The 16,370-nt window shown below is 37.5% G+C and overlaps 1 protein-coding gene across 1 annotated transcript in view; it reads left to right on the forward strand.

Moving 5' to 3' along the window:
* LOC143958907 (uncharacterized) overlaps window positions 1-16,370 on the forward strand; it is a 382,425-nt gene that overhangs the window by 285,183 nt on the left and 80,872 nt on the right. Inside the window, exons 7-8 of the mRNA XM_077467890.1 lie at window positions 1,290-1,325; window positions 10,856-10,906. Of these exons, the coding sequence (XP_077324016.1) occupies window positions 1,290-1,325; window positions 10,856-10,906 (87 nt within the window). The remainder of the gene's footprint in view (window positions 1-1,289; window positions 1,326-10,855; window positions 10,907-16,370) is intronic.

Genomic DNA, 16,370 nt, shown 5'->3' on the forward strand with positions numbered 1-16,370 from the left:
GGGATGAATCAGGATCTATGAATCTGTGCCTGAGTCCGGTCCTGAAACGGAACCAAAGACGTGCAGCGCTCTCCGAAGCCGCAACGGAGATATGTGAACCGGCTCCATAGGGAGCCTGTCACACTCTCCTGCAATGCAAATTAGATACGGCTAAACCCCGCATCCAAATCGCATAGGTGTGAACCCAGCCTAAATGTTTGATAGAGTACTAAGTAGGGTCCAGTAGGATAGGGACAAAGTAGTCTCTAATTGATGGTTATTGACAAGCTATAAGTGGGTCAGGCGATAGTGTGGTCTGGAAGAGGCTTGAAAATATGCCTTAAATAGAGGGCCAAAATTTGGTGCCCACTGGACATGCCCACCAAATGTGCATAGGTCTCCACAAACTTAAAAACACATGGGGGGAATAATTTGGTGCACATTTTGCAATTCTAACTGGGACTATGTACCAGTGAGTCAGTACTTTAGAGTTTGTTATTTTTGGGAGGAGGTCCAAATCTCTTTCCAATAATCTGTCTCAATGGAGACACTGTGTTCTGTCGTCCATTGGTTAGTGTGTGCAGACAGTGGTATAATGGTGTTAATTAGTAGGTGTAGTTATATAGTTTAGAAGTGAGGTCTGGATCACTGTAGTTAGATCATTTGCGTTGGTTTTGTAGAGTTTGAAAAGATTTTAAAGATGTGGGCAGGGACGGTTTATAAAAAATTAATTTTGCGCTACCACTGCAATAAAGGAACTTTCCTCAGTTCTTCCATGGTAGTCTTCTGCAAAATTGTAGTTGCTGTGTATAGCTCAGTTTTCTACTTAATTTACATTTTTTGTTGCTTATTACTTTAGAAGCTGGAAAAATATATTTGTTAAACATTCAGTATCAGACGGGCATAGCAGATGTAACATAACCTTTGCACTTTGTGCTGGGTAAATGAACAGGACTATCAAATTCTGTATAATAAGATCATTAGGCCTAGTTGACCTGCCTCTTGTTGTTAGAAAAGGAATCATATTTTCTTGAAGTGTAAGGCCAAGATATCGCTATTTTTCCAGGAATGTCCTAATAAGACTTATTTGTACAGGATAACAAATGCTCACTTTTCAGTGGAAAATGAACTTCTTTTCTTAATGGTTTTCTTTATTTCTTGAGCATGTATATTGTACTATTATTCAGTTATTGTTAAATGATATTATTTACAACCTTTCATATACTATATATAAAGTCCAAAATGTAAAGAAAGACCATGTATCATAACATAAATCTTTAAAAAAATGTTTTTTCTTTTCTTTTATAAAGGTCAAATTCAGGGTCAAGGAAGAAGCGAAGACACAGGTAAGAAATTAAGGATACAAGGCAGTCTTAATACTCATTAAAAGAAAGGTTCAGTCTTTAGTAATAACATGATATAAGGTATATAATCGCACACAATCTGTTTTAATGTTTTAGAAATCATCTTTATGTTTCAGCCTGCTGCCAACCTTGATTTTCTGAAACTTTCAAAATTTACCAAACCATAAGAGAACATCATGTGGGATTTCCAGAATTCCTGTCTTTTGCTCCTATAACTAGCACACTACTTTTCACAGAACACTAAACATACCTTGAGGTCAACTTACAGGCATCCTTAGCAATGTTCTCTACTAGGAGTTTAATCATTAGTCAAACAATGCTTCAAATCAAATTAGATGTTGGAACTAATCACACAATTACACAATGTCTCAGTATCTACTGAACAAAAGCAAGTAGGGGTATACAGTGAGGACCCTTTTACACTTAAGCCATTTCAATCTATGTATGGGCACTTTGGTTGTACATAAGTCATCCACTGACTGATTTCTGTATTTCACCCTGTCAGATTTTCCCCACTTGCTCGGCACTGCAGGCTATAGCCAACAGCACTGATCGGTGTATCCTGTGGGAGGGGAAGTCTCCCCTCTGTCATCATACAAAGTCTCAGTGGGGAGGGTTTCCCCATTCACCTCAAATATGTCAATGGGGAAATAAGTAGTTTTCCCCCATAGGGGGAACAATAAAAAATGACTCATCTATGGGCTGCTTTAGACCTGTACCTTCTTTATTCTTCAGCATACATTCTGGTACCTGAGCACATTCATTCTTATCGGTCCTTGACCACTTCCCAATTGCCTCACCCAGATATACTGCGACAGAAGGGCACTTCCAGGCAGATTAATGTACCTGCACGTTGCCCTTTAAGAAGCGGCTCACACGTGCTTCAGGGAGCTCTGTGACCACGATGCCTGTGGGGTTGCCCGCAATCGTCTCACGATGAGAAAGAACGGGGAGATGCTTGTTTACATTAGCGACACATTAGTGACAATGTCACTGATCAGCTCTCCCTGTAATCGGGAGTGGTAATCAGTGACGTGTCACACACAGCCCCTCCCCCCATAGTTAGAATAACTCCCTAGGACACACTTAACCCCTACAGCGCCACCTAGTGGCTAACCCCTTCATTGCCAGTGAAATTTTTACAGTAATCAATGCCATTTTTTAGCATTGATCGTTGTATTAATGCCGATGGTCCCAAAAATGTGTCAAAATTGGCCAATGTGTCCGCCTTAATGTCGCAGTTACGATAAAAATTGATGATCGCTGCCATTACTAGTACAAAACAAATTATCAATAAAAATGCCATAAAACTATCCCCTATTTTGTAGACACTATAACTTTTGTGCAAACCAATAAACGCTTATTGTGATTTTTTTTACCAAAAATATGTAGAAGAATACGTATCTGCCTAAACTGAGGAAAAAAAAAAACATTTTTTAAATATTTTTGGGGGATATTTATTATAGCAAAAAGTAAAAAATAATGTGTTTTTTTTTCAAACTTGTCGCTATTTTTTTGTTTATAGCACAAAAAATAAAACCCACAGAGGTGATCAAATACCACCAAAAGAAAGCTCTATTTGTGGGAAAAAAAAGGACACCAATTTTGTTTAGGAGCCACGTTGCACGTTGCACGTGCAATTGTCAGTTAAATCGACGCAGTGCCGAATCGCAAAAAGTGCTCTGGTCAGGAAGGGGATAAATTCTTCTGGGGCTGAAGGGGTTAGCAAGCCTCACATTACGAGAAATGTACCCAGCCTTTTCTTTTAAGTGCATTACAATACACAAAACGTATTTTCACATGTATGTTTTGTGGTGTGTTAAATGGTTATGTGTGTTGTTTTCTGGCCTTAAAGTGTATTTCCACTAAGAAATTGTTATATAGTTCATTGAATACTTTCAATTTGGCCACTCAGGAAGCACATAAGCATGTACTGTATGACTGGCCTGTTTTTTACGTTCCTTATAACCAGTCACAACAAATAATCTTGATTTGATCATTCAAGTGTGAAATTCTCCTAACAACAAATGCTGGCCATACGCAGGGGAATTTTCTAATAACTGCAATCGCTTTCATCCAATGTTTAAGCCCAAAAACATTTGAATAGTTGAAGGAAAACTGCACCAGCATTTTATATAGTTACGTGTTTATATTGACCTCCATATAACAAGGATGTTAATAGGATTCCTTGATTCAGATGGTTATATTTGCATTTAACCCTTTTGCTGACAGAGGAGTTTTTCAGTTTTTTGCACACATTTAAAAAAATAATTGTAGCCCTGAAGATTGTGTGAAACACCCAAAATATTATATATATTCTAAAAGCAGAAAGCCTAGAGCAGCTTTTCTCAACCTTTTCAACACAGAACCCTTGAAATAACTTTCCGGTCTCAGGGAATCCCTTCTAAAAATTACAATAACCACAACTCATGATACATTAGTGTGATGGTCACTGGGAAGAATGGTCCTTACACTTGTGGTCATTGGGAAGAATTACTCCCTTACAGATAGCTAAAAGATCAAAGATGTCAGTGGGAACTTATTTGAGAGGTAGACATTTCTCACTGCTCAAAGAAACTCTAGCAACCTCTGGAGGAATCCTGGTTGAGAAACCTTGGCCTAGAGCATAAAACGGTGGTAGTTTCAATTTTTTATGAAAATATAGATGTTAAACTCAGCGCTGCTCCAATAAACAATGGACCAATATATAATAATAATAATAATAAAGTGCCTACATCAGTATAATTAATGACAGTATTAATTAACAATATAAAGTGCTCAGTGCAATTAAAGTACAATCGTATAGAGTCCATCCATATAATCATATGGTGTGAAATTATGCAGTTGGTGTAGATCTTGGTGACACTCCGTGCTCCCCGTCTGGGTCCCCACTCAACAGCAATAATCTTTAAATGTGCCTGGTATTAAGTTTGGAATGGTGTCTCCTGTCAATGGCTCGGGCTGCTGGATGTGATCAGTATGTGGGTGAAAATATCATCTTCCTTCCACAAATATATAAAAGCCATCAGGTATATCCTATATCCAGATATAATTATCACCTGCATGTGGCAATGAAGAGAAAAGGATATATAATGTAATACTGCTAATTTTATTCATAAAAATCCAAAATCATTACACGTACATCAAACTTTTAAAACATTGCAAAAAAATCCTGCCTTGGCATGCACACACCTGCCACTAGGTTTCCTCAACTTGACGAGTTTCGCCCCTTCCACTGGGCATCTTCAGAAGCTAATAGCACCCGTGACTGGTTGCCTTATATGTGTTAAGTCCTGCCTACTACACCCGGTAACTCCTACTACTCTCAATGAGTACGTAGTAAAATTTCAATCACTTCCTGTTTCCGCCGAACCGGAAGTGTTGTTACCGCCACCTTGGTACTCCCATAGACTCAGTCAGAAGGTTTGCCTATTGTATTCAGTGGCTTCCTGTTAGATCTCACTACATCCCACTAAGTGTGTGAGCAGTATGAGGTCACTTCCTGTTTCCACAGGAAGTGTTCATATCGCCATCTTGGTACTCATTTGAGACATTACACCCACTGCTGTAACTACAGGAAATGTGGATTCCATCATTCTAATACTCAATACCGTCCTTAAATTGTGTGTATATTGTACTTAATTACAACATCTACAGAACACATTTCCTTCTCAATATACCTGTATTATGTCTATCGGTTATTTTGTATTGTCTACACATATTGTCAAATCTGATGTGAGCGACAGTATCTTGAAAAAACTCATTAATTGGGACTATGCAATCAATAAATACAGTGTTGTACTCTACATGTCAATCTCCTTGATGATCCCTTATCTCAAATGATTCCAAAATATTCCCAATGACAACAATTATATTCCAATATAGATTAGTAAGCATATATAGATTGGTCAACATTAAAAATATAAAAAAATATATAAAAATAAAACAATTAACATCTAAGTCCAGATTTAACACTTGCAACAAACTTCGTTACCCTATATTTTTAATAGGCAAAGTTTTAAAATCCCCTACAGGTCCTAAGTTTAGTGTTATGCAAGTGCTCAAATTTTTGCTCTCACTCTGGCGTGTGTGGCAATATGTAATGTGTATCGTATCAACATTTTCATGCGTAGGCACCACTGATGCATGTGTTGATGTTCGTACGTACATGTATGATGGGGTGGGGGGCCCTCTAAAAACATTTTGGGGGGGTTTATATGGTTGGGTGTAACTTTATTTTATTTTTTTGTATTTCTTTTTAACTTTTTTTATCACATAGGGGGCAAAAAATATGAGGATTTTTTGGTGATAGGTTCTCTTTAACCACTTCAGCCCCGGAAGGATTTACCCACTTCCTGAATATGCCTTTTTTTTGCGATACGGCACTGTGTTACTTTAACTGAAAATTGCAATGTTGTACCCAAATAAAATGTGTGTCCTTTTTTCCCCACAAATAGAGCTTTGAGGTGGTATGTGGTCACCTGTGCGGTTTTTTTTTTCCATTATAAACAAAAAATTTTTTTTTACTTTCTGCTATAAAACATGCCTAATAAAAATATTTAAAAAATATAGGCCAATATATATTCTGCTACATATTTTAGGTAAAAAAAACACATTAAGCGTATATTGATTGGATTGCACAAAAGTTATAGCATCTACAAAATAAGGGATAGATTTATGCCATTTTTATTTATTTTTATTTTTTTATTAGTAATGGCGGTGATCTGTGATTTTTTAGCAGGACTGCGGGATTGAGGCACACAGTTTTTACAGTTTTTTTTTATTTTTTACACTTTTTTGGGAACCAGTGACATTATTACAGTGATCAGTGGTAGAAATATGCACTGACATTGTAGTAATGGCACTGGCAGGGAAGGGGTTAACATCAGGGGGCGATCAAGGGGTTAAATGTGTTCCCTGGGTGTGTTTACTAACTATATGGGGGATGGGCTGCCTGGGACAACACACAGATCCGTCTTCCTGCATAGCAGAAAGATAGGATATGTGTGTCATCCCCTGACAGAATGGAGATCTGCCTTGTTTACTTTGGCAGATTTCCATTCTGTCGCTGTGGGAAATGATCGCAGGCAGCCAGCGGCCATGGAAAAAAATGCTGATTGGCTCCCCCCACTGGCCAGTGGGTGCCGTGTACAAGCCCAACGTACACCTACGGTGATTCACGCAGCTGAGCCAACCTGCTACAATATAACTGCGGCGGCTGGTCGGCAAGCCATTAATGAGACACCACATTTCTAAAAGCCTTTACCTGTTCTAATGCAGTGCAGAATGTGACACGGGGACCTGGAAATGACGTTTTACACATCACCTCCAGGTCAGCAAGAAGAAGAGGACATGCGCCCACTCTATTCCCCTCTGCAAAAGAAAAAATGCACTAGGCATGTTTTCTTGTTATGCAACAGTAAAAAAAAAAATGTAAAAAACAAAATGAATGAAAATGAAAAAATAAATATTATCAGTAAAAAAAATACCGAAGTAAACAAAAGGAAAAAATAACTAAGGGGAGAAAGAGAGAAATAAGTTAATTAGGACTGATTAGGGTTAACCAAAGGTCAATACAAGGTTTAACAGGAATACATTTTAAGGTTTGTTTAAATCATGTCCTATGCAGATCTAAGGTCACACCTTTCATTTACATAAATACTGAAATAGTAAGTACAATAAAAAAAGATATCTCAAAAACCTTGTAGGAAGGTAAAGTATTTCAAAGAGAGGCTTGTAGATTTGTGTATCATTACTGCTTTATCGCTGATTGGTTAATTATGGTATTAATTTTTATTATTAAAAATATAATTTTCAAAACATTATAGAAAACGTCACTCCTGTGGATTCTATATAACATAATAAGCAGTACAGATTTAATGACTTTATATTCTTACTTAATAATAAGATGGACAGTTCCTCTTGTTTCTTTGTATGGTCTATGCATCGTTGAGCTAATAGATAGGTTTTACACTTGTAAGTGTAGCTGTTCATTTATGATGCCAAGGTCATTGCCTGCAGTTTCCAGCACTTACTAAAGAACCATACAGGGAAGAAAAGGCAGCACAAATATAACAGTTAAACAATGGTTTTAAAAGAAATGGGTGGGAGCAATTGACAGAGGAGCTGATAACAAGTATAACAGAAAATTACCTCTAATTGGAAAATAAGGCACCTGCAAAGAAGAACAAAATAGCACTATTCATTTGAAGATTGGACTAAGAAAAAAAATACGCTCTTAACTGCTTAGCTATTTTGCTGTCAAGTGCTTTCTTCTTCTGTGCTGTACACTGAGATTAGACAGTAGCTGTAACTGACAATAGACTAAAAAATTTAATATGTTAATTTTAATTTCAGAAAACTGATGAAAACATTCTACACCAGTTGTTTGCAAGGACAACAGAAATAATTTATAACCATCAATACATACAGCTGGAAACATAGGGGTTCCCCACCACCTGTACAACACATGTTTATCGTGGAACTGTATAAATGGTGGCATAGTACTAGTTCTAAAATTAAAATCTAACTATTTTAGGATTGTTCAGTAAGGAAGTACATTATGCAATGGTACTGTGGAAAATCAATAAGCCTATTGCATGTCCCTCTGAATTTTTTATGAATTTTATGACAGCTTTGGAAAGATTGTGACTTGTATGCTTTAGAATGTGAAATCTCTTTCTTTATAAGATGTTATAGTGCACAAGGCACCAAAACCAACTGGTGGTACTAATCCAGTCTTTGCACATGTGTGGGAAATATATGCAAATGGTGGGGGGAACCCATGTGTGTGCAGGCGTGCTGCAGGGCTCGATGGGGAAAAAACATAATTCTCACCTAGGCGAGAAATTATGAAGTGCTGAAATCTAATATGATTTAAATTCCTTTCCTATTGATATGTTTAATCTTAAATTGAAGCGTAAGTGCAGCTGAAATAAAAACTGAAAAATCAGCACAAGGTAGATAACTTACAGTCAGTATAATGTGTCCCTTGTGCTACTACCTCTTCTTTTAGTTGAAATTCTCCTCCATCCATGCCTTCCCCATCCCCACTGCTGTGACATTTTGGTGCGGTTGGGGTTAACAGAACCGACAGACTATCACAGGCTCTCATCAAGACAGCCTGCATGTGTCTGCCATTTTTGCCCAGTTCTGCCATTTGTAGAAACCATACTACAGCTTTAATGAATAAACCAGTTGCCCGCCTCCCCATTCAGAGAAGCTGAAGTATGGCTTCTATGAATGGTGGAGTTAGGCAAAGACACACGCATAGTTGAGCTCTCTTGAGTACAGCCTGTTAGTTCTATTATCCCTGCTGCACCGAAAGATTATGACAGTGGGGTTGGGGGGAGGATGGGGACATTTCAACTAACAAAAAAAGGCATTAACGCAAGGGACACATCCTACAAGTATGTAAGTTATGCCCCTTGTGTTGTTTTACTTTGGGTGTACTTAGGCTTTAATGCTATTTATGATTAGCACCTTTCTGTGATAGCAGCTCTGTCCATAGGGGCTCACATGGACAGCACTGTACCTAATGCAAGACTTCAATATTTAGCTAGTAGAATCTGCTGATGTATTATTTCATAGTTTATGGCTTGTACACTTCGAGGCTGATTTGATAAAATAAATCATTTTCACCCGGTCTATGTCCAGGTAAATACCCAAAGACAATTCAAATATTCAGGGTAACTTAAACAATGGAATTTTCCCTAGTACCCAACTCTGGATGTTAGATGAACGTAGGCTATCTGGTCTGGTCTTTAAGTAAATGGCCTTTTTTGGCATGTACGGTGCCATGAAAAATATTCACAATTCTTGAAATTTTCAACATTTTGTCATGTTACATCCAAAAACATAAATGTGTTTTATTGGGTTTTTTCTGTGATAGACCAACATAAAGTGCTACATAATTGTGAAGTGGAGGGAAAATGACAAATGGTTTTCAATTTTTTTTACAAATAAATATGTAAAAAGTGTGGCGTGCATTTGTATTCAGCCCCTTAAGTCAATACTTTGTAGAACCACCTTTCGCTGCCATTACAGCTGCAATTCTTTTTGGAAATGTCTCTACCAGCCTTGCACATCTAGAGAGTGACATTTTTGCCCATTCAATAGCTCAAGCTTGTTAGATTGGATGGAGAGCATCTGTGAGCAAGTCTTGCCACAGATTCTCAATTGGATTTTGGTCTGGACTTTGACAGGTCCATTCTTATAACACACCAGTATGCTTTGATAAACCATCCCATTGTAGCTCTGGCTGTATGTTTGGGGTTGTTGTCCTGCTGGAAGGTGAACCTCTGCTCCAGTTTCAAGTCTTTTGCAGACTTTAACAGGTTTTCTTCTAAGATTGCACTGTATTTGGCTCCATCCACCTTCCCATCAACTCTGACCAGCTTCCCTGTCTCTGCTGAAGAAAAGCATTCCCACAACATGATGCTACACCATCATAATGTTTCACGGGTGATGTGTTCACGGTGATGTGCAGTGCTCGTTTTCTGCCACACATAGCGTTTTTCTTTTAGGCCAAAAAGTTACATTTTGATCTTATCTGACTAGAGCACCTTCTTCCACATGTTTGCTGTGTCCCCCACATGGCTTCTCGCAAACAGCAAATGGGACTTCTTATGGCCTTCTTTCAACAATGGCTTTCTTCTTGCCACTCTTCCATAAAGGCCAGATTTGTGGAGTGCACGACTAATAGTTGGCCTGTGGACAGATTCTCCCACCTGAGCTGTGGATCTCTGCAGCTCACCCAAAGTTACCATGGGCCTCTTGGCTGCTTCTGTCATTAATGCCCGGCTTGTCAGTTTAGATGGACAGCTATGTCTTGGTAGGTTTGCAGTTGTGCCATACTCTTTCAATTTTTGGATGATTTATTGAACAGTGCTCCACGAGATGTTCAAAGCTTGGGATATTTTTTATAACCTAACCCCGCTTTAAACTTCTCAACTTTATCCCTGACCTGTCTGGTGTGCTCCTTGGCCTTCATGATGCAGTTTGTTCACTACAGTTCTCTAACATACATCTGAGGGCTTCACAAAACAGCTGTATTTATACTGAGATTAGATTACACACAGGTGTACTCTATTTACTAATTAGGTGACTTCTGAAGGCAATTGGTTCCACTAGATTTTAGTTAAGGGTATCAGAGTAAAGCTGAATACAAATGCACTCAACACTTTTCAGATATTTATTTGTAAAAAAATTGAAAACCATTTATTATTTTCCTTTTACTTCACAATTATATGCCACTTTGTGTTGATCTATCACATAAAATCCCAATAAAATACATGTACGTTTTAGGTTGTAACATGACAAAATGTGGAGAATTTCAAGCGGTATGAATACTTTTTTCAAGGCACTGTACATTACGTTTTGTGCATCAGAACCCCTATGTGGGGTTGGTAGGAAGAAAGAAGATAAGTTACATATGTTATACATACATTTCATAGCCAGTTCAGAAGTTTTCTGATTCGGACTAACAAAATTATTTGTTTATTCCTGGGCAGATCAAGAAGCCCCAAGAACAAAAAGAAGGATAAAACTAAAGACAGGAAAAGGTATGTACAGTTGTGTCTGATATTTTGGTGTCAACTATTGTTCATCATAAAAATTCTAATTTGAGCAGATGTTAAATCATGTTGAAAAAGAAAAAAAACTACACTTATGCTGCGTACACACGATTGGAATTCTCGTCGGAAAAACCTCTGATGGTTTTCCCGATGGAATTCCGCTCAAGCTGTCTTGCCTACACATGGTCACACCAAATTCCGATCGTTTAGAACGCGGTGACGTACAACACGTATGACGTAACTAGAAAAAGGAAGTTCAATAGCCAGTAGCCAATAGCTTCCGTCTCATAGTTGAATCTGAGCATGTGTGATATTTGGCGGGTCGGAATTGCATACACACGATCGGAATTTCCGATAGAAAGTTTTTCTGTCGGGAAAATTGAGAATATGCTATCAATTTATGGCTGGCGGAAATTCAGACAACTGAATTCCGTTGGAGCATACACACGGTCACATTTTCCGAAGAAAAGCTCTCATCTGTCTTTTTCTGGCCGGAATTTCCGATCGTGTGTACGTGGCAATAGAGAACAAAATAAGCAGCCACCACACCACTAGACAAAATGGAAATAAAAGACAAAAGTGTGGCGCTAAGTGAGCAAGTGAATAACGTATGAACCTGATAAGGTAAAATAGGCAGTGCAAAATTGAATGTGAAGAAAACCAAAACATAAAAGTCCAAAGTGAATAATAAATATCTATAGAAAGTCGATTAGAGTTCAAAATAAAGTGAAAAGTTATTTCTTGGATAATACAGTCAAAATGGTAAAGTCATCATGCTTAACAGATTCGATGGACACACATACCGTATAGCACGTGGGTCCAGCAGGCACTGTTGAGGGAATGGCCTCAAACAGGAACTCCCACCACTGGAAATACGGTAAGAAGGGTTCCACCCAATGTTGAAAGAAGACTGTCAGGTATCCATGATACGATAAATCACATCAAATGGTGTGCATGAAAAACAAATGATCCACACATAGCATGATACTGTTTGATAATTGAAATGTTATATTCAGCGCTGCTCCAATAAACAATTAAACAATGCATAATAAAGTGCCTACATCAGTATAATCAATAACATAGTAACTAGCAATGTAAAGTGCTCAGTGCAATTATTGTGCAAAACAAAGTGCAATCATATAAAGTCCATCCATATAATCATATGGTGTGTCGAACTTGTGTAAATTATGCAGCTGGTGTAGATCTTGGTGACACTACGTGCTCCCCTCCTGGGTCCCCACTCACCAGCAATAATCTTTAAATGCACCTGGTATTAAGTTTGGAATGGTGTCCCCCAACAATGGCTAGGGCTGCTGGATGTAATCAGTATGTGGGTGAAAATATCATCTTCCTTCCACTGATATATTAAAGACGTCAGGTATATCCTATATCCGGATATAATTATCACCTTCCCAACTTTACCGGTGATCGGATATCCGTATTAGTTGTGTGACAATTTTGAGAAAAGGATATATAGTGTAATACTGCTAATTTTTTATTCATAAAAATCCAAAATCATTACACTTACATCAAACTTTTAAAACCGTGCAAAAAATCCTGCCTTGGTGTGAAAACAACTGTCACTAGGTCTCTTTATCTTGATGTGTCTCGCCCCTCCCACTGGGCGTCTTCAGAAGCTTAGATCTCACTACATCCCTCTAAGTGTGTGATCAGTATGAGGTCACTTCCTGTTTCTGCAAGAAGTGTTCATATTGCCATCTTGGTACTTATTTGAGACATTATACCCACTGCTGTAACTACCTTATATGTAACCACTTCCTGTGTTCACAGGAAATGTGGATGCCACCATTCTAATACTCAATGCCGTCCTTAAATTGTGTGTGTGTGTTGTACCTAATTATAATATTTACACAACACATTTCCTTCTCAATATACCTGTATTATGTCTATTGGTTATTTTGTATTGTCTACACATATTGTCTAATCTGATATGAAGGCAGTGTAGACAATATGTCAACATCAAACAGTATCACACTGTGTGCAGATCATTTCTTTTTCATGCACACCATTTGATGTGATTCATCACATGTTTGGAGTCCATCATGGACACCTGACAGTCCTCATTCAACATTGGGCGAAATCCTTCTTACCGTTAAATCATGTTAACTATATTTTAATGCTAATCACCCTTAATGCTCTTTAAAACGTAACATGTGATAGACTGATCCACTTTAAATTCTTGCATAAAATTTATTATACCCCAGCTAGACTGGCTATCATATACCCTTATGTTCCGGCATAATGTTGGAGGTGTACGTTTTCCCCAGCGGCTGCAGACCATATATTTTGGGGGTGCCCTCAGCTCCTACAGTTCTGGACTGAGGTTACCTCTAGCATAGCCGAGGTCCTGGTGGTCCCTGTCCCACTGACAATCAGAGTGTGTCTCCTTGGATTGGTCTAAGAGGTGGTTCCATCTCAGGCTCACAGAACTCTAATCAATATCCTACTGTTTTATGGCAGCAAGGCTATACTATTACATTGGAGGAAACCTGAAGCTCCCTCCCTACTTTTTTGGAAGGGGCTGGTGAATGCAATGATGCCCTATTATAAAGCAACATATCTGTCAAGGAGATATGGAAAGAAATTTGGTGTGGCAAGTGTGGTATAATTCTGATGTAACATTGGGGAAGGAGTCTTATTAATGTCAAATAGCCATTGTGTGTAAATCCTTTTAACACCTGGGTCTGGGTTGGGAGATATCTGAGGCCCAACGAGCACTGGCTGGTTTTCACTAATGAAGATGGCCATATGAGTGGTTCAGTGTTGTGCCAAGTCACTTTTCCATTGAATATCTTGTATAAAATTATTAAAAAAAAAGTAACATGTGGAAAACATTTTTTTTTAAGCCATGGCATTAAAATGCTGCATTAACACCTAATTTTAGTGTGTTGCTGGTACACTAAGGTTTAACGTGCCAATAATTTTGGAGACTTCTCAACAAGTGTAAAAAAAGCATTGCCACCTTAATCAGAAATCTAGGCAAATAGCTAAATATAAATCATGCTGAGTGTCTTTTGTCTTTGATCTTCTGTTTTCTTTATGTATATATATATATATATATATATATATATATATATATATATATATATATATATATCAGGCATCATATGAAATCAAATGGGAAATTACAAGGAAAAATATGCTATAAGATAGGGTCAATCATACTTAACAGTGTGGTGCTATTGATAATATACATAAACTATATTACCAAAAGTATTGGGACGCCTGCCTACACATGAACTTTAATGGCATCCCAGTCTTAATCCGTAGGGTTCAATATTGAGTTTGCCCACCCTTTGCAGCTATAACAGCTTAAACTCTTCTGATAAGGCTGTCCACAAGGTTTAGGAGTGTGTCTATGGGAGTGTTTGACCATCCTTCCAGAAGTGCATTTGTGATTTTGGACAAGAAGGCCTGGTTCGCAGTCTCCGTTCTAATTAATCAGGTCTATAAAGACATGGATAAGCGTGTTTGGGGGTGCAGGAACGTGACTGGCCTGCGGAGAGTCCTGAACGTACCAGTACTTTTGGTAATATATACTTGTGTACAGTTATGTGAAAAAGCAATTACACCCCATGTACATTTATATCATATTTAAACTTGCAAAAAATATACCTTCATTCAAACAGTACCTACAGATAAAGGTAATGTGCTAGAACAATTGACACATAAAGCTGACATGGTGTATTCATTTTCATGATCTAAATGAATAAAAATGGAATTTGTCATATGGAAACATAAATACACCCCTACAATTACCACCACTTTAAATCCATTAAATTGAATTTGATGCTTCAGATTAGGTGCTGATAATTGGAACCTCCTTATGGCGTATACAGGTGAAACTTTTCTTATTTCTGCTTCAGACATCCAGGGTCTGGTGTTCTCTTTGCTATTGACATGTGTAGTGTCATCATGCCAAAATCAATAGAGCTCTCTATGACCTTCAGATAGAAAGTTGTGGGTGACTATGGGTCTGGCAAGGGATTTAAAAAGATTGACAAATTATTTGTTTCAAATCTTTCTTTATTATTTCTTTATAATTATAAAACATACAAAACATCCATCAACATACCTAACATCCATCAACTACTACATATTTCTCAAAACAAAAAAAACAAAAAAATATGTATATATATAAATCAGCCCTCATCCCTCCCCCCTACCCCATCGCTCCTCACTTCCTCACTTACAAATATTCCTTAAGGATCACTGAGGTGCAAAAATCCTCCCACTTTTTCCAATGCTTTGAAATCGGATTCTCCACATATCCTTCTTCTCTTATTTGCTTCTCCATATAGTGTGTTTCACTCATTTCACATTTCCACTCTATTATTAATGGAGCATTTTCCTTTTTCCATTTTCGCGCTATTACAACTTTTGCAGCTGTAGTCATACAGTGCAAAAACTCTATCTCTTTCTGTGTTAATGATTTAGGTGTGAGAGAGAATAGTACTATCATTATATCTATGTTTATCCTAGTACCTGTCACTCGCTGATATATTTCTGTTATCTTACCCCAAAAATCTCTTAACTTGTAACAGCTATACCATATGTGTTCTAAAGTACCCTTTTCTATTTTGCATCTCCAACAGGTTTCAGGGTTCCTTTTATTTATTCTATTCATTACTACTGGGCTTCTATACCATCTTATTGCAACTTTATAGTTTTTTTCTTGGTCCTTGATTGCTACCGATAGTTTATGTATTCTTCCATATATCCCTTCCCATTCCTTCTCTGTCAACACATTCCCTATTTCCTCCTCCCATTTTTTCACTGCTGCTATTTTTTTAATATCACCATAGGGGAGTAATAGATTGTATATCTTAGAAAGTTTTTTATTCGCTTTATCCTTATTTAATACTATTTGCTCGAATACAGTTAATTGTCTATTAATACTTATCATTAATGGATCTATATATGCTTTCAACTGAGAGTATTGCAGCCATTTATTATTATATTCATGTCCCATTTCCTGAAACGTTGGCATTCTCCCATCTATCAGGATTTGTATTATTCGCTCATGCTCCTCCATATTCCATTTAAGAAATGTTTTGCTTTTTAGTGCTGGTCTAAATTCGGGGTTGGCAAATAATGGGGTCATAGGGCCACTCATTAAGGAGAGATTTCCTTTTTTTATTATATCATCCCAAATTTTTAATGTTGTTTTTACAAAAATGGGTAACTCCTTTTCTTCTGGTCTTAAATTAGATTTTATCCATGGTTGATGTTTTATTCTAGCCCCTATTATATCTTCTTCTAGCTTTACCCATTGTTTATTTTTTGCATTATGCTGCCAATCTATAATTCTCATTATTGACGCTGCTTGGAGGTATTTGGAGAAGTCAGGCATTGCCAGTCCTCCATTTTTTTTTGTTCTTATTAATACTTCTCTTCCTATTCTAGGAACCTTATGCGACCATATAAAACT

Source organism: Lithobates pipiens, unplaced genomic scaffold (genome assembly GCF_037356315.1).
Source record: "Lithobates pipiens isolate NorthernLeopardFrog02 unplaced genomic scaffold, aLitPip1_a1.2 Scaffold_64, whole genome shotgun sequence".
Taxonomy (NCBI): Eukaryota; Metazoa; Chordata; class Amphibia; order Anura; family Ranidae; genus Lithobates; species Lithobates pipiens.